Source organism: Diadema antillarum, unplaced genomic scaffold, assembly GCF_040938485.1.
Source record: "Diadema antillarum isolate AM-2024a unplaced genomic scaffold, OU_Dant_1.0 seq00000297_RagTag, whole genome shotgun sequence".
NCBI classification, from domain to species: domain Eukaryota; kingdom Metazoa; phylum Echinodermata; class Echinoidea; order Diadematoida; family Diadematidae; genus Diadema; species Diadema antillarum.
The window spans coordinates 1564425-1586530 of NW_027271320.1; the positions used below are offsets into that span (position 1 = coordinate 1564425).

Consider the following 22106-nt stretch of genomic DNA (forward strand, 5'->3'; position numbering starts at 1 on the left):
ACAAAAACCAATGGGTGGTTATGGGTTAAAAAAGGAGGGAAAACAAACTTTGAAGCCTGGTAACTTCCGACAGGACTTCCTCCTTGACACTGTGCACTGTTGACAAAAAATATTTCCACTCACATTCCAAGCCCTTAATGACACCAATTTCCTCCTCCATTGTGGATGACTATATATAATTCTTATTTCAAACTGGCACGCTTGTTTACACATAGCTCCATGTTTGGACAAACTTGATTCGCTCTTTCGTCTATTTCCTGTGCAGAAACAGGAACCCACCCGGAATACAGTGCATGACACCAAAACACTCTTTTCCTTTTTTGTCTTGTTGATGAGGTTAAATTGCAGTCTACTACACGCAACAGAGTCCTAATCTACATGTGGAATTTGAAACATTTGCTTACACAAGACTGAATCATGTTTCTATCCAATAACATTAAACTTCCGCTACAATCCAAATGGCACATAAAACATTATAACCAAAAGTGCATATAAATAATGCACTTTCATTTCAGTCCACTGATTGCGCACATATTGCACTTTGAATGAACCAGAAAATCACGCTATACGAAAAATGCAGAAAAATTGCAGTAGAATAAACAAGAGATAACAGGGTAAACATGATTATGCAAAGGTTTGTTTGCAGGACAGAGCAGTGAACTCCATACATAAAGATGTCTGACGTAGGCTTATTGGTACACAACAGGTATCATAAAACACATCTGACATGGTTTACTTTAGAGAGCTCTTCAATAGTCTTCTCACCAGGCTGCGATTCACTTTTTTCCCCCTTAGGTCCTCGCCTGTACATTTCTTCATTCATACTCTCCTTCCCCAGTTCAGTGCAGTTGCCCCAGTAGCAGATCATAGAGAAGAAGCATACTGACATCTAACCCTGTTAATATATCTATCTGAATCTTACTTTTATTTTACAACACTGCATATTGTGATTGGAAAAAAAAGAGACTCCCTTTAATAAATAGCAAAGACAACAAGAAAGGATTCAGAAATGGCCAGCCAGCTTGTCATAAGACTACTGCTCCAGAAACTGCATGAAACAAAGCTGTTCATTTGACAATCTAGCTGTCATTACTGTCATAACCTACTTAACAATTTATGATGTACTCTAGATCGAGTCACTCCAAAGATAATAACGCCTGTCACGTCAGCGCTGACAAAAGTGAAAATGAAACTGCGGGACAAAGTGAGGTAGGGTGACAATTTGTACAAGATAATTTAAATTCACTTGCATGGCCCGTGTGCTTTGGCATTATATAAAGATGCTTCCAATTTATGCAGTGTTCATGGAGAGTCACATGCACTTCTCAGAAGGATCTCTTCCTATACAGCTGTGCTACTTCCTGGTGTTAGCGAAACCATCCGCAGACAACAGACATTGCCGCGGAGTAGCATCCACGAAAAAAAAAGATCATATGTGATATGATACGACTCTATTCTGTCATTAGAAGCCGCAATTGCGTCTTTAACACAAGGAGGGAGAGGGAGGTAAGTGGATATTTCTCATAATATTTCTGTAATATTTTATATCACAGGATTGCTTATGTATTGGAAACCATGTGTGTGTGAGTGAATGTGTGTGTGTGTGTGTGTGTGTGTGTGTGTGATTTACATACAACATATTCACACACACGTTCATGCACACATACACACACATATTATACTCACATATTATAACCCCACCAGCTTAGAGCCCACACGCAAAAAAAAAGTCGCAGATTAGGATTCCCTGTGGAAAGGGGCCGAAATGTATCAATGGGGGGGGGGGGGGGGGGGGGCGTTTCATAAAACTTGTCATCAGTGACAGGTTGTCATAGATATGACAAGCTACTGAAATCCTTGCATCTGATTGGCCGAGTGAAAATTTGTCATAGAAATGTGACAGTTGTCACTAATAACAAGTTTTGATGAAACGGGCCCCTGGTTGACTCGACTCAAATTGTTACAGTTTGTCTTACCTGGGAAAGCAATCTTTTCTTTACCTAGATTTGTATAGTCAACATTTTGAAACGAAACCAAAATTGAAATGTTACCAGTTTTTCTGAACCATTATTTTCTGGGGCATGCTTCCAAAGCAAGACATTTGTTTCTCTCTCTCTCTCTCCCTCTCTCTCTCTCTCTGTTTCTCTCTCTTTCGTTAGATTACAGTCATGTGAACATTCATTTTCTGTCTAGAAATACTGCTTTCATGTAGTACCAAGGACAATTTGTGATGTCTGTCATAGTGCTGATCGAACACTATGCAAGTTATACAACTCCTGGGGGTTAGACACTACTACTATACCCGTTGAGGATGGATTGATTGGCTCTACCCCACATTTCCCATAGTCACCTGCTGTAGTATTTCTCAGGGCTTGTCTTCAATGAGTCAAAGTTGCAGCAACATCTCCAGAATTTTAGTTGTGCTGTTTCACTTTGCATTTTATTTATTTATTTTTTTAAATTTCATAATGTATCTCCATGAGTGGATTTTAGGCTAGATTTGAGGTTGTTGTTAGAGTAATTAAAGGTATATCCACTACTAAAAAAAAATTCACGGCACATTACCATGATTATCAAAAAAAAAAGAAAAAAAGAAAGTCACTAATTTCAGTACCCCGCAGCCGTGCCAGATGATATTTGGGCTCCACTTTGTGTGTTGTTTGAGCTGTCCCATACTGCTTCTTCTTCTTCAATTTCTTATTCTTTTTCTGTGGTCAATCACAGTCATATTTCCAAAATGAATACACTTCCCTTCTGTTAAACTTTGCCAACTAAAGACTTTGGGTTCTGATATGGAGAAAAGACAAGTCTTATTCAATCGGGAGATGGCTATTTTCATCAATTAGTCTTCATTCTTTAAGTTTTTTTTAAATTTTGATTGATTCTTCATTATAAAAATGAAGGGTTTGTTTGCAAAAACCAATAAGACCACTTTTGAAGATTTTGAAGTACGATCTCTGTCATAAAGTATAAAATAATACCTTTTAAATGATATATTGGTCACTTCATATAAAGGTATATTTTTTTAAGTTATGGTAAAAAGAAGCAAAAATGTTCTTATTATTCTCTTTATTTTTCTTGACATTTAATCGCAAATATCTTCATTTGGCAAATATGGACTTATTGGTTTTTGCAAACAAACTCTTCAAATTATGAATGCCTTCTTATTTTTTCAATAGGAACAAGAGTAAGAATGAAAAGAAAAGATTACACATAGCATAACTATTTTGTTTTTGTGTGTTGTTTCTTCATATCGACAGAAAGAATTTACAGTCTTGAGGAAAAATGACTGCAGAGAAGACATCACTGTCCCTCATGTGTCAACTCTGCCGTAACAGTTCAAGAGATGCCGTGATCCCTGCATGTCAGCACAAGTCCTGCCGGATGTCCCTTTGCCAGAGTCACCATAGCCAGGATCTCTCGAGCGACGCATTGTGTCCTACCTGCACAAAGAACACTGCAGAGGAACAAGATCATCCTCTGGATATTCCACTACAGGACATGGCTGGGAGTGGACAGGTCCAGTCAGGTAGAGGAGTGGGGAATGACCACCGTCTGTGCACCTCCTGCCGGGACACCTCCTCTTCGTTCTTCTGTACTGACTGCTGCATCTTCATGTGTGAAGTTTGCTGCTCCAAGCACCTAGACAGGCTCTCGGGTACTGCCAAGCACAATATAGTCAGCAGCCAAGGCACTGAACAAAGTGCAGATGACATTTTTCAGAGTGCCGTCAACACCAACACCCTAAAGGATCATTTTCCTAGACCTGGCGATCAGAAAGGTTCCAATCATCTAATGTTCACGGAGCAGACAAGAGATCAGTGGGTTAGCATGCAAATGCACCACACATCGGAGGATTTCGAACAGCGATTTGCCGAGAGAAAAGATCTTCTAGTGCTGAACATTGAAGCAACTGAGTCACAGCAAAGGCAAGTCCACAAGTGCATGGGGGATCTGGAGGGGAAGATCCAAGAGGTCTTTGAAGGCAAAGTTAAGGTTCTACAGGACAGAATGTCTTCGCTCCTGGATGAGGTTGCAGCGCTGAAGCAAAACCTGACTGACAGACTCACAGAGATGGGAGACTGTTATAGGAACATGCTGCAGGAGATGACCAATTGTATGACCCTCATGCGTGGTCATCAACGGGATGGTCCCTTTGACCAAGGAGGTGTGATCACCACCACCCTTATTTCCAATGACCTAGACAATCTCCTTCGGAGAGACGTCAGTGCTGTCACTGACCATATCAAAGAAACTGCTCTTGAGGCAAAATTCTATCCAGCAGATAAAGACTTCCTGGATATTGGAAAGTTACATTTGGTCAACTTGGAGACGAAGACTGCCACAGATACACCACAAGTGCAGGTGAAAATTTCCCCAAAAGAGAGACAAATGGTACAGGTTGATGATATAATTACATTCCCACCTCCCATAGATGCATCTAAAAATGATGTTGATCCTGACAGCATCCAAGTACGAAGACACAACTCTTACCTTCAAGTGCCTTCACCCCCATGCAAGAAATCACTGACTCTCATCAAAGTAGTGTCACTCCCGTATGATGTTGAAGGAATGGCAGCAGTTTCCCACGAGAGAGTCACTGTTACTTACAACAACTACGATGTGGGTTGCAGCATAGTCACTGCATCAGGAGTAATATACAGCCATCTCAAGGGTCGGGTTAAGATGGCCTCAGACACCGCTTTCCTATCTGATGGCCGATCTGTTGTGTCGCATGGTGGTGACCTCAGAGTGTACAACGCGGATGGCACCCCAACAAACTTGCGGTTTCGATGTCAGACTGGCTTTGATTCCTGCAAGATTAGCACCGACCATTGGGACAACATCTACCTCGTCAATGGCAACAGCTCCATCTTTGTCTATCACCTGGGGAGCGCCAACGCCCGCCGAATCATATCCACCTCAGAGCTCACGCCGCGACAGATCTGCGTTACTGACTCTGGATTGATGGTAACAAGCACCTGCGACATCCTCCCAAGCACAGTAACGGTCTTTGATGGCGACGGTCGACTCGGCAGATCAGTAAGGGCCAGCCATAATGGGGAGTACCTGTATGCCGCCACTGATGGGAGAAACAGGGTCTTTGTGGCGCGGGTCGCTGAATCCTCCAGGAAACTGATGGTGGTGGTCTACACCCTGTGGGGGACCCATCTCCAGGAGGAAGTGGTCCTCCAGGAGTTCCAACTCTCAGAGAAGGTCTCCTTCTTGACCTCCTGGTGCTACTTGGTGTGCTTGGCACCAAACACCCTGGCTTTCGCTCACCGCAACAAGCTCTACTTCCTTCGAGTTCCAGTGCCTAAAGCATGATCTCCACTTGCTCTATGCAAGAAAAAGAACTGCTCACAGAGAGTGTGACTAACAATAACACATCCTTAAGTCTCCACTGTGTCTGAGAAATAACATGCAGCCCTTTCTGTCCATATTTATCTACCCTCCAACTTGGTTTGCTTTATAGATTGGCACAACTCACTACTGGTCTTTGGTATTGCTATAATTTCACTTAACAATTAATAACATTTTAGTGTCAGAGATATCATCAACCTACATTCAGATCAATCTTTCCCATAACACTACAAGATACGGTATAGACCCTTCGCATTTCTGAGAATATACAAGATTTGCCAGGCAAAAAATCTGCGGATATGCTATAAACAAGAGGTTTTTTTTATATATTCCAAAGTTCAATGCATATCATTCTATCAAGTTATCATAAAAAGATCAAAAACATAACAGAGTAAAGAAGCAGGAATATTGCCAAGAAGTCTTCAACAGAAATGTATTTGTCATTTGTGATTAATCTATTCATAATATATATCTACTTTTTCAGGACATTTGTCTGCACCTTGAACATTTACATCTTGTACTCTCATGGCAATTCAACACCTTGCACAAGGGTGATTTTAGAAAGAAAGAAAAAACAAAACTGTCCACAAATAACATGAGTTTTAACTTGAGTTTGTGCACAATCCATTTAGAGCTTGTAAAGAGGGTAATGTCACCACTCAAGGTTTTTACATAGAATCGCAACGAACATAGTTATTTGTTGAAAACACCTGTACATGTGAAAAGAAAAATCTATATATTGATTGATAAGGAATGTGTTTTGGAACATTCTTCAGTCCAAGTTACAATGCCTAAGCACAGTGTCATAAGCCCTATTTATAGAAAAAAAAAATCACTGGATGTATATTTCATATAAAAAAACAACAGTCTTTATAGTGGGTGGTGGGTCTTTACAGACAGGTTTGTAAACATCCCACTGCATATGTCTTGAATATGTCTTTATTGAAATAACATGACAATGCTAACTACAATAGTTGACTTTAGATTAATCAATATGAAGTATAAAAAATATGATGGTAAGATCAAGTAATAAAACAGTGTTAAGTTATTGAAGACAAATCCCAAGGATACTTGGGCAGGGGTCTATGGGAGGCATGTGTTGGTAAAATAACAAAATGATTTCATCTTCAATGGATTACGATGCCTGTTTGATGAAATATTTGTTACAATGAGATAATGATAACAACTGCATTCATGTGTATGGAGCTTCGATCGTTCATGAAGAATTGTGTTCTGTTATGTCATCCAGAATGTGCAATCATCACCGTGTTAAGACACCATTAAAAATTGCATACTTGCCAACTCTACCGCATTTGGCGGTAGACTACCGCTTTTGAAAGATTTAATTAGCATTCAAGCTAGCACTGCTCGCAGCATCCTGGATTCTACCGCTTTCTCAAATGAAAATGTTGGCAAGTATGAAATTGTGGTGGCCTATTCTAAAGGAGATATCAAGATATGACGGACTATTCTAAGCATATGAATGGTGTTCAAATGCATCATACAAATGATTTGGCAAAGGTGTCGTCATAATTAATTAATCTAGAAACAAATATGACCCCATTGACAAATTGTTCACTGAAAGGTTCCTTCCAACACTAACTGTCATCGCAGTGCATGTTTGAGAAGTCAGCTCTTCCTCATGCTGAAAAAAAAAAACATACCAAACCAAACCAAACACAACAAAAGGGATAAGCAGTATCCCTCTAAACTATGTTTCGGATTAGTATTTTGTATCAGCATTTCAAATGAACCCTGAAATAGGTTTGACCACAAATCCTCCCGTATGCTACCCTTGCTCACAATATAAGGGAGCTTTAGACTTTTGTTACAGGGACATTCGGGGGGGGGGGGGGGAACTGTTCTGAGCATGCATGAAATCGCTTACCAAATGCACTCTACTTATAGCTCGCGTAATATGAGTCAAAAAGATGACACTTTGTGACTGTCATGTCAGTCAGGATCTCTCACAGCAACCAAGTCTTTGCGCATTTCATCCGGAAAAAAAATAGTTTTTGTTGTTGTAGTTGTTCCTTTTTTTTTACATGGAAAGCATCACTATGTCTAAATGTTGAAATGTGTTCATTAAGGCAGACTGAAAATCTTTGGTGTAAACAAACAAAGTGTGGGTAATTGGGGACAGCCTTACAGTGAAAACAGGGTGTCAGACAGGAGGGCTTTAATTGTACATGTAACGGGTGATGAACTACACGTTCAGTAAACCATTGAAAGAAACATGCAAACACTTGACAACACCATAAAAATAATATAGCGCAACTGTGTGCTACCAACTTCAAGAAAGTGTGATCAGAGATATCACTTACCTGCATGATTTGGTTGCGGTGAGATCAAACAGCAAAACAACAGCAAGTCAGGCGGCATCAGCAAAATGAAAATGAAAAGAAAGAGAGAAATAGAATATTAACTTTTTGACATGATCAGCAATTTGATCATCCTTAAATATCAGGATAAGAGCATTTTGTTTCACTTGTTGTATCCTGTTGCATTATAATATTGCTGGTTTATTTTATTAGAATGGGACTGATCTTTCAAGGCTACAGTCACTGCATAAATGTATCATTTACATAATGAGTTGAAGCAATCAATCCATGAGAGTAAAGCCATTTATCTCTTTGTGTAAGGTGAGTGCTGATTGGTACAGAAACCACTTAACATTGTACACAATGTCCAAAGTCCCCAACACATAAAGGGTTATACTTGATTATTGTTGAGGAAGTGATTAGAAATTGTCTTCCACACTGTGCATACAATATCAGTCACTCGTCTTTGGTGACCATGATTGTATAGGACCTAACACTTGGAAAGTAGAGGGTATCATTATGTACTCACCATGTTATAGTAGATTGGTGTATAGATATCGATAAACAGGTGTCTTTTTGTTGCTTTTTGCAAGAGGGAAACTCGGACCAGAATCGTAATTCAGCCCACGATAAGCAATCGACCTTGGAAATCAGTTATTTCTCAAGTACTACTTCCAAATGACATTCCTTCAAATACACCGCACAGAGATCTCAATAAGAAGAAAAAGAGATAGGTGTATATTCTTGATCTCAACAGACGGCATGTCTTTATCTCCAAGAGAAATCTAGCGTGCTACTGCAATAGAAGATTGATTACCAACAGACTTTATCATACCAGCCACAGAGCCAATAAATAGCCTCGTGGCATTTCACTTGAATCATGTCTATTCTTAATGCCTTATTTCTCTATGATGCTCTCTTTCTCTATTATCTCTCCCACACTTTTGTGGGAGTGTGTGTCTAAATATGTGTGTATAATTTTATGCCTGCTTGTACATATAAACACCTACTTATACCTCTTGACATCATGACCTTGTGGCTTAATTTCTTCTTGTACTTCCACTCTTTTTTTTCCTAATTTTTACACTCATTCATTAGTTGTATTTCCTTTCACTGTCATCAAACATCACACCCACTTTTTTCTGTTGAATCAGCCCTGATTAAAGGAAACCAAAACCCACATAATGAATTGGGTGAAAGCAGCAATATAAAATGGACACATCAGCGAAAATTTGAAGGAAATGAGACAATAATGATACATTTCTTTTTACTTTATATTGGGGTTCATAATGATGTCATGAGGTGTAGTAGTCTCCTTTTTCAGTGATGAGAGCACCAAAACTTTAAAAAAAAATCATAATTAAATTGATTATTAAATTTTCCTTTAACCTTAACATATTTGTTGAATATTGCTACTTTTATTTCAATCTGCATTTATATTTTTGGTTTTTGGTTTCCTTTATATATCAAAGTAATTATACACAAAATACTTTTTATTTTCTAGTGAAATTAAGTGAATAATGTGATGGAATGCACAAAAATAATGACCATTATGTTTCTAAACCTTAAATTTTTGATGAATACATTTGATATAAATAACACCACCCAAGTATATTATTCTTGGACCCAAATGTACATTTCTAGTTTATTAGATTCATATTCATCCTTTATATATACACCACTTTAGTATATCCACGCACTAATACATCAATCTATATTCATATTAATGCATGCTTTTATCTTTCATATTCCAATCTTCAGCAGTTGCTCAACAGCCAGAAACCGGAAAATACCCATTAAGACAGCAATGTGAACAATGCTTAAGAACAGATCTGAAGAAAAGCCGCTGACCTGGCACTCTGGGTTTCTGATCACAATTTTAACATTGCTCTTGAAACTGAGCCATGAAAATGAAATTAAAATAAATGCGTCAATCTCAATGGGGAAAAAAACAGTGTGGATGTCTAGTATCTGTATGCAGTAATTCAATTTGGGAAACCAACCAAACAAACAAAACAAAAGTCTGATGAAGAGACTAATCATCAAAAGCAGGATGTACTCTTTTCTTGTTGCTTTGTAATGAACTGTTATTCTGAGCTAAGTGCACCTTTTACCTTTGGAATTTATTGATCAGGTACTCATACCAAGTGAATTTATTGTACACTTTTAGTCTAAGTAATCAGTCTTTGGATGCAAGTAAAAACATTCTCATCAGTCAAAATGAGGACATAGACTGCATGATAATATATATATATATATATATATATATATATATATATATATATATATATAACATTGAAAATATAAACTATTGCATGAAGCACTGCATCCTACAAAAATTCTGAAACACTGAAGAACCGATCATGTTCTTTGACTCATGTGTATCAATCAAGAGAGGGTCTGTTATACAGAGACTAATACGGTAATCAATCAATAAGCTTGAGTGATGGTGAGTTGTTGGGTCTGGGGTGGTGACTTTATGGAGTTCTTTGCTCAAAAGGCTAAGGGTTACTGGAGTTCACACTCTGTATGTGCACAAAATTGTTGTACTTGAAACTGCCCTAATTTGACTACCCTCGATTTCAATGTGAAAATTGTATTTCTTTTTTAAACTAGCACTTTTATGCTTGGGTGTGGATAAACTATTTTGCTTAACCCCTTAATATTTGGGACTTATTTTGCTACTTCCATGTTTGTAAAGCAGTGCTTTGTTGGTATGCTAATTTGTTGTTGTTTTTGTTGTTGTTTTTATTGCCTTAATCAAGCCTAGGTTGAGAATGGGCTATGGTACCTGAGTTGGAGTGGATGCCAGCAGAACAAGTCAACACACTGTTAACACTGGGCAGTGTAACTATAATGCTTTCCAAAATTATCATCATTACTATCACATTGATTATCATGCTGACGATAATGATTATGGTGTTGACGATAATGATTGCATCGTTATGATAATAATCACCATCATTACCATTGTAATTTTTCTTTTACCTTGAACTTGAGTTTGGGCGAAGGGTTAGGCCTATGCTACATGCAATTTCCCTTGTCACATTTGTAACATAAGACATTCTGGCAGCGAGGTGAATATTGTGGGTCAATCATATGAAAGTAAAATGAATTTCTATATCCCCGAATCTGCATTAATGGCTCTAATGGCCAAGTGCAACTTGGGCACATCCGCCCGTTTGTCGAGTGGAACTTTCAGGTCTAACAAGGAAGAACAGTGCATGTGTTTTCCCCCATTGTCTTATATGGACGATCATTATTCACACTCTATCTTCCACTGAAGATTAATAAGTAGATAGACCAGTTCACTATGTATATATTATGAACACTTATGGATCTTTTTTCCCTTCAAGGACCAATAAAAAAGGTATTGTATTCCATCCATATACGACGTCCTGTGCTCCATGCATTCTTGAACTTGTAGTGCACTTTGTATGCATTAATCATTGATACGTTGGGCAAGTGGTAGGGAAGCCCTAGGTAAGCATTTTTTTTTTATACGGAAATACTTATTCTGTTATAAAGGAATGCATTCATCCCATTGAGGATGATTCCCGATTGTAGCAAAATCAGTCTGTCCTCAACGGGTTAAACTGGTTTATCAAATCAAATATGCCTTGGCCTCGGTTTACAGTCACATTACCACTGTATGTTAAAAATTTTTCATTACTTCTTTTTTTTTTGTCAATATGGCTGTATCACAGTTCGTCAATAAAAAGAGAGAAACATGTATATGATTAAAGATGCATTAGATTTCTGATCTACCCTGTACAAAATATGATTTATTTCACAATCTCACAGAGAAAGAGTAATGCTGTGCTGTAACCACTATTAACCCGTTGAGGACGAGTCCCGAGTATACTCGGGCAGGTGTCTATGGGAAATGCGTGTTGTAGCAAAATCAGTACGTCCTCAATGGGTTAATAATAGCAGGCTTTAGACCCTCCTGTGCATGACAACTTCTATCATTGGAAAGTCACAGGATTTTGTGAATCACTTTTTTTTTGGTTCCTTCCAGTTTCATTTTCAGGGAGTTGACTGCATATCAAACACCAAGGTTAATTGTAAGACTTTATCTCACATTTGCCAATGTACCAGCTTCTGAACTCATGGAATTTTTCATTTAGTTGGATGATGAAAACTGAACAGCTCCCCCTGCAGGCAGGAGTGTGTACAGCCATTCTCCAAGTTGATATGTATTCATCTTTATGGGTCCTTTTTGATCTGTGTATTAAAACAGACTAAACCTGGTAATTTTACACGATGAGTACTTATGGCCTCTTGAAGTTTCTGCTCTTCCACACTTATTTTTTTTTTTTTAATACAACATCCGCTACTGCTTCTACTACCAATGTACTTACACCACTACTATCATAGCATACGACTACTACTGCTACTACTCTTATTATTTCTTTTCCAAGCTCCTCCTCCTCCTCCTCCTCCTCCGACTACTACTATTACTATACTACTATTGATACTAATATTATTACTACCTCTACTACTACCACTTCTACTTATCATTTCTTCACGTACTACTACTTCTGTTACTACTATTATTTCCAGTGTCAATGATTCTTCTTCAACTGCTACACTTACATTGTACATCTGTTTCTGCTGCTATTACTACTACTACAAATGACAATAGTGTCTTTTCATGTACTGGACTAAAATTTCCTTGATTGATGTACTTTAGCAAAATTCCCTTTGTCAATGTCACAAAAAGTGTAGAGGTCAGACCAGTAAAAGCACAATCAATAATGCCAACCCCAAAATATTGATTGAGAGAGAGAAAAAAAAAAGTGGGGGGAGGCAACTAGCTTGCTAATGGATATGGCAGGGCTAAGTATATGATCAGCATTCTGTCATATCACACCCCACTGTGAAGACCTGCTGCTGATTTGATCTGTTTCGTACATGTATGTTCGTTTCTATTTGTTATCACTGTGTGTGTGTGTGTGTGTGTGTGTGTGTGTGTGTGTTTGTATGTTTTTCATTTATCATTCTGGTAAAGGTATTGTTTACCATTGGGAGCAAAGATTTCAAAAATGTTACAACAAAAATGTTACAACTGACCTACATGGTCCTGTAGGTCAATTGTATTAAAAAAAAATCCTATGATATAAGATTTACAATAAAGCCTAAGATACAAGGAGATATCACTATTTTTCTCAACAAACTACAACTGCACACGGTTTATTCTGGAAACAATTTTATCAGAACTATTGTTCACATTCTGTATATCTAACAACACTGAACATTGATCATACTGTTTATCATTTTTACACCGGTTGTTTCTATTCTTTACTCACATTTTAGAACTACTTTGAAACACTGAAGTTCGATTTTTGTTTCATCTGCAAATGGTAAATGATGCCTTTAAGTCCACCTCATGGCCTTGGGCCTATTATCTGTAACTCCTGTAGAAATCTCCTTCCTCGTGTCACACTTATAACATTCAATAATTACTGCAGATCAGATCAAAACTAAAAGCTGATACTTGTCATTGAATACCTCACAGTACACTTTCAGATCACCTTTGAGTTCTTTCACAGATGATAACTAAACAAAACTAATTTGTACAGAAAGTTTCAGGGAAGATTGGACCTAAAGAAGATTCTTGGAATTGAAAAAAAGGTCACATTTTCAGGAGAACATGATATTTATTAGAACTATGTGTTCAAATAAGATGAGTGGATGAAGTCCGAAAAAACAAACAAACAAACAAACAAAAACTTAATGTGACAGAGTAACGCATCTTTACTTGATATCTTTTATACACCACTGCCCAAAACTAATAAAAGAAACACATTTTCTTGATATCATATGTTATTACGGAAGTAATGATTTATTTTCAATGCACTTTAGGGTTGCATTCAAATTTGACAATCCTCTGGCTTCAACTGCATTGTTATACCTAGTACATTCTGTGTACATTTTATACTGTTTTTATTTTTTTAATTCCAACAAAGTAACAAATGAATATTGCACGAGTGTGTGCTGCAATTACAACATTGTGCAAGAATTGTTATCATATAAAAACAGACTTTTCAAAATCCTTCGCAAAAGAAGAGTGAAAATTAGGCCCTCTTTGGAGGCATTAGGATGATATAGGAACATTTCTTGATCAAGATGCATTGGCAGTGATTTCTAAGTAGGAATTCTCCACAGTCATTGCACTTCTTGGACTATGTAATGCTTCCCAGGGTTTGGGTAATGATCCACAAGAAACTCTCGCTTCTCCTTCGGTAAGTCTTGCACCTGTTCATTGACTCTTTTTTCGCTCACGCTTCGTGAATCATTATTGATTTGGAACGCACGCCAAAGGACCGGCTCGTTCTCAAGTCAAACCCTTTGTAGTATTGGCACTGTACTCTGGCAATGCTTGACCTTTTAATGCTCATTTGAAATCTGTAATCAATACCGTCATTACCAATGGCAACTACCCAAAAATGTCAAGTATTACTTGGTGTGGACTTCTTTTCTTACTTTGCCCCAGATAATGGAAAGGCAACTGAGCCGACAGTTTGTTCAGATGTCTTCATTTATCTCCTGTCGGTAATTATTTCACATTATCATGAATGCTATGTCTGTCAGGGAAATTTACGAGGAAGTGAAATTGAGCATAGCATGAACAAAAAATGGCAGAAATAGCTTGCGATTTTACAGTGTGGTACCATGGGCATCATTGGTATTTCAACACATTTCCCACAAGCACCAAATGGATGTGGTGTAAAGTACAAGCGTAAATCACATATCATATCTAATCTAAAGTGAAAATAGTAATTAGTAATGAAGTATTTGAAGAGTTTTATCTCATAATGATATGACTCAGTTCCTGTTAATTTTAGATATATGTGATTAGAGCTGGTGAAAAACATTAAAAAAAAAATATTAAGAAAACATGGGACACTTTTTAAAACATAACCTCTGGAATATCTCTTCTTAAGAATCTTATTTAACAAGTTAAGTATCACCTGAAAGATTTTATTTTGCTTTCATATTTGATGTGCAGCCTTAACAATTCTTAAAAATGGTGCTTAACCTGTGTTCTTCGTTTTGCGAACAAACTCTTCATGTCTTGTTCAACATAAAGTCAACCAACTTGTTTCATTTTACCCTATGAAATCTGGCGAGGGGAAGTTTTCTGCTCAAACTTTGTTCACAAATCCTTGACGGAAGACATCCATATCACCACTCAAAAAAAATAAAAAATACTTGCAAACGCGTTTTCTAAAATCTTCTTCAGTTTCACTCTGATTTCAATGATTTCAAATCAAATGTGTCTAGCCCCCTCCCAACCCCCCCCCCCAAAAAAAAAGAACTACTTTGGTAGAAGGCTTCACCTGTATGCAAACTATCAACTTTTTATTGAACTAGCATTGTTTGTAAGTAATTAATCCCCCCCCCCCCCCCAAATTCAATTTCAACATCTCAGGTATGCCAAGGTGATGGGGCTGGGAGTTATTTTTATAATCCACCCAATCCTCCGCATCATCTATCTCAAATTTACTAGCAGTAAACGTGAATAGAAAGGCTTCTTCTATCAAAGAATCTGATGGGTTCAGTAATCATTTACCCATTTTTTACAAGATATGAATTATATCAAAATCTTTGCAAATATCCTACCAATTTTCCCATGGACAAAAGATTAAAGGGACTGTATAGTTTTGGTTGAGATCATATTTAATGTTTCTAAAATTTTTTATTTTTTTTGGTGAGACAATGAGAAACCTCTTAATATGGAATATGAAAAAGCATATAATTCCAAGAGTAATTCAATATTTATTTGATGAAAATTGATCTTTAAATGGCTGAGAAATCCCCCCCAAAAGTGATCTTAATAATAAAAGGTGGGACCCACCTTTTATTACAATTGGTTTGTTTTACTTTGTTTTTGGATATCTCAGCAATTCCAAAACTGATTTTCATCAAATAAACTTTGAATTCCTCTTTGGTAAATGCTATGCTCTGTACTATTTCATAAGTGGTTTCTTGGTATCTGGCAAAAAAGTTAAAAGCCCAATCCTCATCTCCACCAATTAAATATACCATCCTTGTAATATATTGTACTAACAAAATCATGGATCAAAATGAAACTGATTTGGTCGTGGTGATGTACATGTCTGGATACCATAGAGGGAGTAGTTGATATTCAAGACTGATACATGTAATCTATTTTAATGGTGTGCATCTCACAGCAAACTTTCAAAAATGCATGAGCAATATATGGAAACATTTGCTCAGTGAGGAAAAGCCAAAGACTACAAGTTGTACAGTCTATAACTGTTAGTCACGCCAAACTGTCAAGGTGATATGAGGAAACCGTGTAAAAAGAGGTGGATTTGGTTTAATACTAATGTTACCTATTACATTTCCTGCATGATACAAGGAAGCATATCAGGAAAATACATTGCTACATTTGCATACAGTTTTAAGGAAATGTTAGAGTATGGGTGATATATTGTATATCTCTTCAAACTACATGGCACAGTCTAGGTTAATCAGATCTCAAATATTGATTGCACTTAAGGAAATAAACATACAGTCAACTCTATTTCATTGAAACTTGGTTGTGTAAAAAAAAAAGCATCACAGCATATAAATGCATTCACTCCAGGGATTCCTTTTCACTTTTCCTTGTTTTCATGATATGACAAGTTTCATCGCAAATTAAGGTAACTCCATTCTTGTTAATTTTAGACATTTGAAGTTAAACCTGCCTGAAAAAGTAAACAAAGAAAATCAAATGAAATATATATTTTTTATTACATCTTCCAGAGTAGTCCTTGTTAAATACAATAAGGTATGAATGGAAAGGTTTTAATTAATTTTCTCTATCCAATGATCAAGCAAAAAGTGCTTAAAGAAGGTTCTTATCCTGTTCTGCATTTATTTATTCCTCAACCTAAGACATGACAGGAGTAGAGAGACATATCGTCTTAGTAACGACACTGCTGTCAGTCACTGTGTGCAAGCATGCATCAGGCAAGATATTAACTCTTTCAATCTCACATCACACAACATGCACATGCATACAGTATTCATGCCCAATGCCCAATACACTACAGGTAAGAAACAACAATAATTGCTTCTTGTTTAATATCCTTTCATTAAAACAAAATGATAGAAAAAATATGAGTGATTGTGATTATGGTCTACATACTATCTTATATATATGTCTTTTTTATTCAGGGTTGCACACTAACCCATTCTTTTTTTTTTCTACTCGTCCAACCTGTCTGTCGAATCAGTAGGTACCCAGTTTCCATTCATTCTGGAAAATATTTACTGGTCCTACAGTGACTTTTACTGGTCCTGGACCGTCGGACCAGTGCCAGAGCACAGTGTTTTCATTTTTATACTTCTTCTGCAAATGCAGAGACAACACTCAGAGTTGCATTTTTGAGTATTAAAAAAAAACATGCATAATTAGCAACAAACATAGATGCATGTTTATCCATTCATTTTTCCATTCCTTTTACGCAATAATGTGCCGAAACATTGAATAAAGGCAAACTTAAAAAATAAAAAATAAACATTGATGTGGCACCAAGATACTGAAGCTAAAATCACAAGAAAATGAAAAAATGAGAAATCACACCATGCTATGCAAAACGCAGATATCTGTTTGTTGTTATTCATTGTTTTGATTTGTTTTCCTGTATCAAATATGTCCAAAGCTACACTCTCCGTCTAGGGAGAAGAGGTGTCATTACAATTATATTTCCCTGATATTGATGAATGAAAACTGATATTTATCAAAATCATTCTCTCTCTCTCTCTCTCTCCTCGAACTTTCCCATTTGGAATCTTGTACACAACACATGAATATCCTCCTATTTACTTCTTTCACATACTTTCTGATTTTCTTTTTTTTTAACTTTTTGAACACTCTATTCTTTCTCTCTCTCTCTCTCATTTGAATTTCTCTCACATTTGTTTGTTAGTAATTATTTCTTGCTTAATACCTCTTATCCCCTTCCTGTCATTCTCAGATTCAATCAACAATATCGGTCACATTGTAAAATGTCATGTACCATCTGCAAAAATCAAAAGAAAGTTCAAGCATTTCAGAAAGAAATTTGCGCAGGAAATTAATACTGTATGTGTGCAACACAAACACACATTAAGAAGCAAACTTGAGATGCCCCAATGTGCAAAGTATACACTGACTCACCGATTCTGCCACTAACACCAGCTACATAATGGTATGAAAGCAGTTGCATGGGGAAGAACAACAGATGGGAGGAATTCATAAACCAGTTTATCATCATTTAAACATACTGCAACTTTTACCTTTTCGTGATCATTACTGATTGCATTCAAATTACATTTTGACAACCCACTCTGTGCACAAAACAATGAAAAAAAAATACAAAAAAGTACACATAAACCACATGCACAGACATGCACACACACACACACACACACACACACACACACACACAAACACAAATGAACTGCTTGAGAGATATTGTCATGACACATCAATCACAAATATCACAAAGAAGTTCATATCTAGAGCAATATCACAATCATTGCACACATTTTCATTCACAATTCCATCTCAAATGCTGTCAAACTACCCAATACATCATGTTGTTCACCCTGATAAAAAGAGCCACGTGACCAAAAATTAACATTTTCTCTATAAGAGAGGCGAGTCTCTGCTTATAATGGCAAACAAAGATGAGAAACGAAAAAAACGAGTGAAAGTCTGTTTTTTTTTTTGGGGGGGGGGTGGGGGTAGGTTTTAGCCAGGATTCCTAGATGTTTTGCTTGGCTCTTTGTTTGTATTTTGCTTGATAACTTTTAATGAAAGAAAGAAATTAAAAAAGGAAAAAAAGAGATGAAAACAGGCTTTCCTCTGGTGATAAAGTACATATTCCTGCCATAGGATGTCAGGTTCCCAAACAGCACTGAATAGGGTGGAATGATGCTGTTCAATAATTGGTGGCACAGCAAACACCGCCTATAAGGAGAGTGAATTGGAAGGCATTTGTGACCCTGCATCACAAAACCAACAAAGAGTCGCCAGACATGGATTTTTAGTTACGGGCAGATTCTTAAAGAGCAGACTCTAAGCTTTAAACTTGATGTATAGCTCAATTCAAATGGACATCCCTATTTAGCTAAACACTAAAAGAAAGTACACACTTTGGAAAAGTGTGAACTGAGAAAAGAGGCTCTGAAGTACAGGGTCTATTCAAGCTCTTAATCGTTACCAAGCCATGCTAGCTGTGCAATGAAAGGGACAAAACGAAGGATGTAAACCACCGCAGCAACAACAATGAAGGAATTATCAGACTAAACTGAAATTGAGCATGTTCTATTAACACATTCTGTCCATGATTAATGCTAAGTTACAAGGCAGTAGATTTATCCTTTCAAAAGTTATCAGACTTGAAAGTGAAGAGTGTGTAAAGGATTTCAAGAAATGAAAAGGGGACTCAAAGACATATACCTGATCATTCTATTCTCCCCCAAAAGGGGTTGTAGAAAAACTGTTTATAACACACTTTTCCCATCAATGTTATGATCCCAAACTAAAGAATAATGTAGTGGAAGGATAGCTCTTTCAGAAAATATGAAAAACTCAAGATTGACATGGCTGACCTATTTCACCTTTTTTGAATCCTCATGTAAAGTCAAGGGGTGCAACTTCTTGTTTGTTTGGTGATGCACAGTCACATTTGCCCTGCTCAAATGTATGCTGCATTGTAAGGTAGTAAAACCTTATAGTCTGCATATTCTATACATGAAGCTCGATACACACGTTTACACATCAAAATGAAGGTTGCACTCTTGAATACCTTTGCCAAAGGTCTCAAATTATACACTCACCTGAATGACTTCACTGAGAGCATTTCACTTTTCCATTTCATTTTCCTGAAATAACTTTAAAACTATTATTGAATAAAACAATCGCAGCATGAAACCTTCGCAAGCTGAAGCAGACGGCCTTCTTTTCAATGCATAAATCTTTGGCAAATTGCAGCACATTAAAAAGAAGAAGAAGAAGAAGAAGAAGAAAAAATATATATGAAGAGTTTGTTCGCAAAAACAGATAAGTCCATATTTGCCAAATGGAGATATTTGCGATTAAAGGTCAAGAAAAATAAAGAGAATAATGAGAAAATTTTTGCTTCTTTTGACCATAACTTCAAAAATGTACCTTTATATGTAGTGACTAATATATCATTTAAAAGGTATTATTTTGTACTTTATGACAGAGACCGTACTTCAAAATCTTCAAAAATGGACTTATCGTTTTTTGCGAACAAACTCTTCACATATATATATATTACATATATATATATATATATATATATATATATATATATATATATATATATGCTAATTGTGGCTCCTTGCAATATTTACCAAAGTTTCATGCATGAGAAAATATTTCTGGTTTTACAACATGTCAAATCAGTCATTGTTTCCAGTACTGCTATAATAGCATTCAGTACCAATGACATTTTCTCTCTCTCCTTTTTCTTCCTTTTTGGCAAATCTATTGAGTTGCCTTCCTTCAGGAAGATATATCTTGTACAAACTTTCTATGTGTATGAATAATATCTGATGAAAACGATAGTTTCATTTACCTGGGGTCCCTTCCTGTTTTGAGAGGTAAAAATAACATGTTGTGAAACCGTCCCCAAGGTATCATCCTGTTTAACCCGTTGAGGATGGATTGTTTTTGCTACAACACGCATTTCCCATAGACACCTGCCCGAGTATACTCGGGACTTGTCCTCAATGGGTTAAAAAGAAGTATTCCTGATTATCAATGTCTTGCTAAAAGAGAAGGCAACTACACTATTTGTTGTTACCTTGTGACATTCAAAATTCTTTCTCCTTGTCAACAATTATCTTCAATATGTTGCCTCATTTAAAGGCCCTAATAACCTTTTGGGAGCAGAGATTAAGAAAAATGTTCAAGATATCACATTTGATGCATGTGTGGGTAATTTATATCATAAAACATCCTGCCATATAAAGTGTTTGCAATAAAGCCTTAAATATTAGGAGATATCACTATTTTTCTCACTAAACCATAATTGTAGACGGTTTAGTGTGAAAACATTTTAATCATAAATATTGTTCACATTTTGTATATTATTAAACAATAATATCAATTATACTGGTTCAAATGTTTACATTTTTTTAAATCTTTCCCTAACTCACATTTTAGAACTATTTTGAAGCATTACTGATTGGTTTTTGTTTCGTCTGCAAATGGTAAATTATGCCTTTAAAGGCCCTCATAATGCTGTATTCTTGATCGCAAGTGCAAGGCAAGCTACCATAAAGCCGGAGTCGTCTTGTGAAAGGCCTTTGTATAGAGGTCTGGAAATGCGATCAGCTCTCGTGAGCATTGGAGGAGACTTAATGACCATACCAATCCTGCTGAATAATTCAGTGAGATATGATTCAGCCTGTCATTTCAACCAATGAAATTGCCTAGAGTTGCCCATTGGAGATCAGGGTGTAAAAAAAGAGAGAGAGAGAGAGTTCTGCATTGAAGCTTCATTGAGAAAAAAAAATCTGGTGATTGGTTGCGATTCTTGCTACCAGTTGCTCACAGCTGATTTGAATAATGCAAAGGCATAAATTACAAAACTATAAGTAGGCACAAGTTGCGAAACTCCAAAGGGTGATCATAAACTCCTCTTGCTGCAGCTCACCCCTCTAGATGGAGTTTGCCACTTATTACAACCCTTGGTAACATCCATTGCATTCCTTTACAACAGCAGTTGCTTCGCTGAGTGTGAGTGAGATATCTAAACGACTCTTTGAAAATATCATACGCCTACTCCTTTACTGCTATCTCAATAACATCAATTCACTGTAAGCTGTCGTTGAACTGCACTGACAAAAGCTGAAAGGGAAACACCCTTCCACATCCAAATTTACATTAATCTGATACCACCTATAGAAGATATTGCCATGGAATTTTTTATCCTTTTTCTTTCTATTCCACACACAATGAAGTGGTATTCAGAGCACTCGATACACATCCATTTCTTCACAGCCCCTTCATTTTTTCTTTTCCCTCAAAAGCAATTTAAGCATTCTTACATATCAACTTTTTTAATCAGTTATTTCTGTCAGTTAACACCTTAGCAACTAAAGATTCTGTACATAACGGTCTATGGTTTCACGGAAAGGTATCCCACAGCAATATTGTTTTAATTTTGACAGCTTTCTAATATGATGTAAGATAATGCACTGCATGTCTATTTTTGTCTATTATAAGTAATGTTTATTTGAAAACCTTTTAAGACATTACCAAAAGAATGGTGTGTCACAGAAATAATTCAAACATCCTTTTGTTGATTTCTTTCAAAGAACGTAATTACATTGTATGTTTTCCAACAATGGAAACAAAAAATAACAAAGTTTAAAACTACA

The 22106-nt window shown here is 36.7% G+C and overlaps 2 protein-coding genes across 4 annotated transcripts in view; one reads left to right on the plus strand and one right to left on the minus strand.

Annotated features, from left to right (window-relative positions):
• LOC139730202 (rho family-interacting cell polarization regulator 2-like) overlaps positions 1-22106 on the minus strand; it is a 158711-nt gene that overhangs the window by 77774 nt on the left and 58831 nt on the right. The window lies entirely within an intron of this gene.
• LOC139730196 (uncharacterized) lies at positions 4053-5507 on the plus strand. Its single transcript, XM_071641092.1, has one exon. The coding sequence runs from the start codon at positions 4075-4077 to the stop codon at positions 5326-5328; it is 1254 nt and encodes a 417-aa protein (XP_071497193.1). The 5' UTR covers positions 4053-4074; the 3' UTR covers positions 5329-5507.

Excerpts from the sequence above, each read along its gene's own strand:
- LOC139730196 (XM_071641092.1), top strand. The coding sequence starts at position 4,075 with ATGGGAGACTGTTATAGGAACATGCTGCAGGAGATGACCAATTGTATG.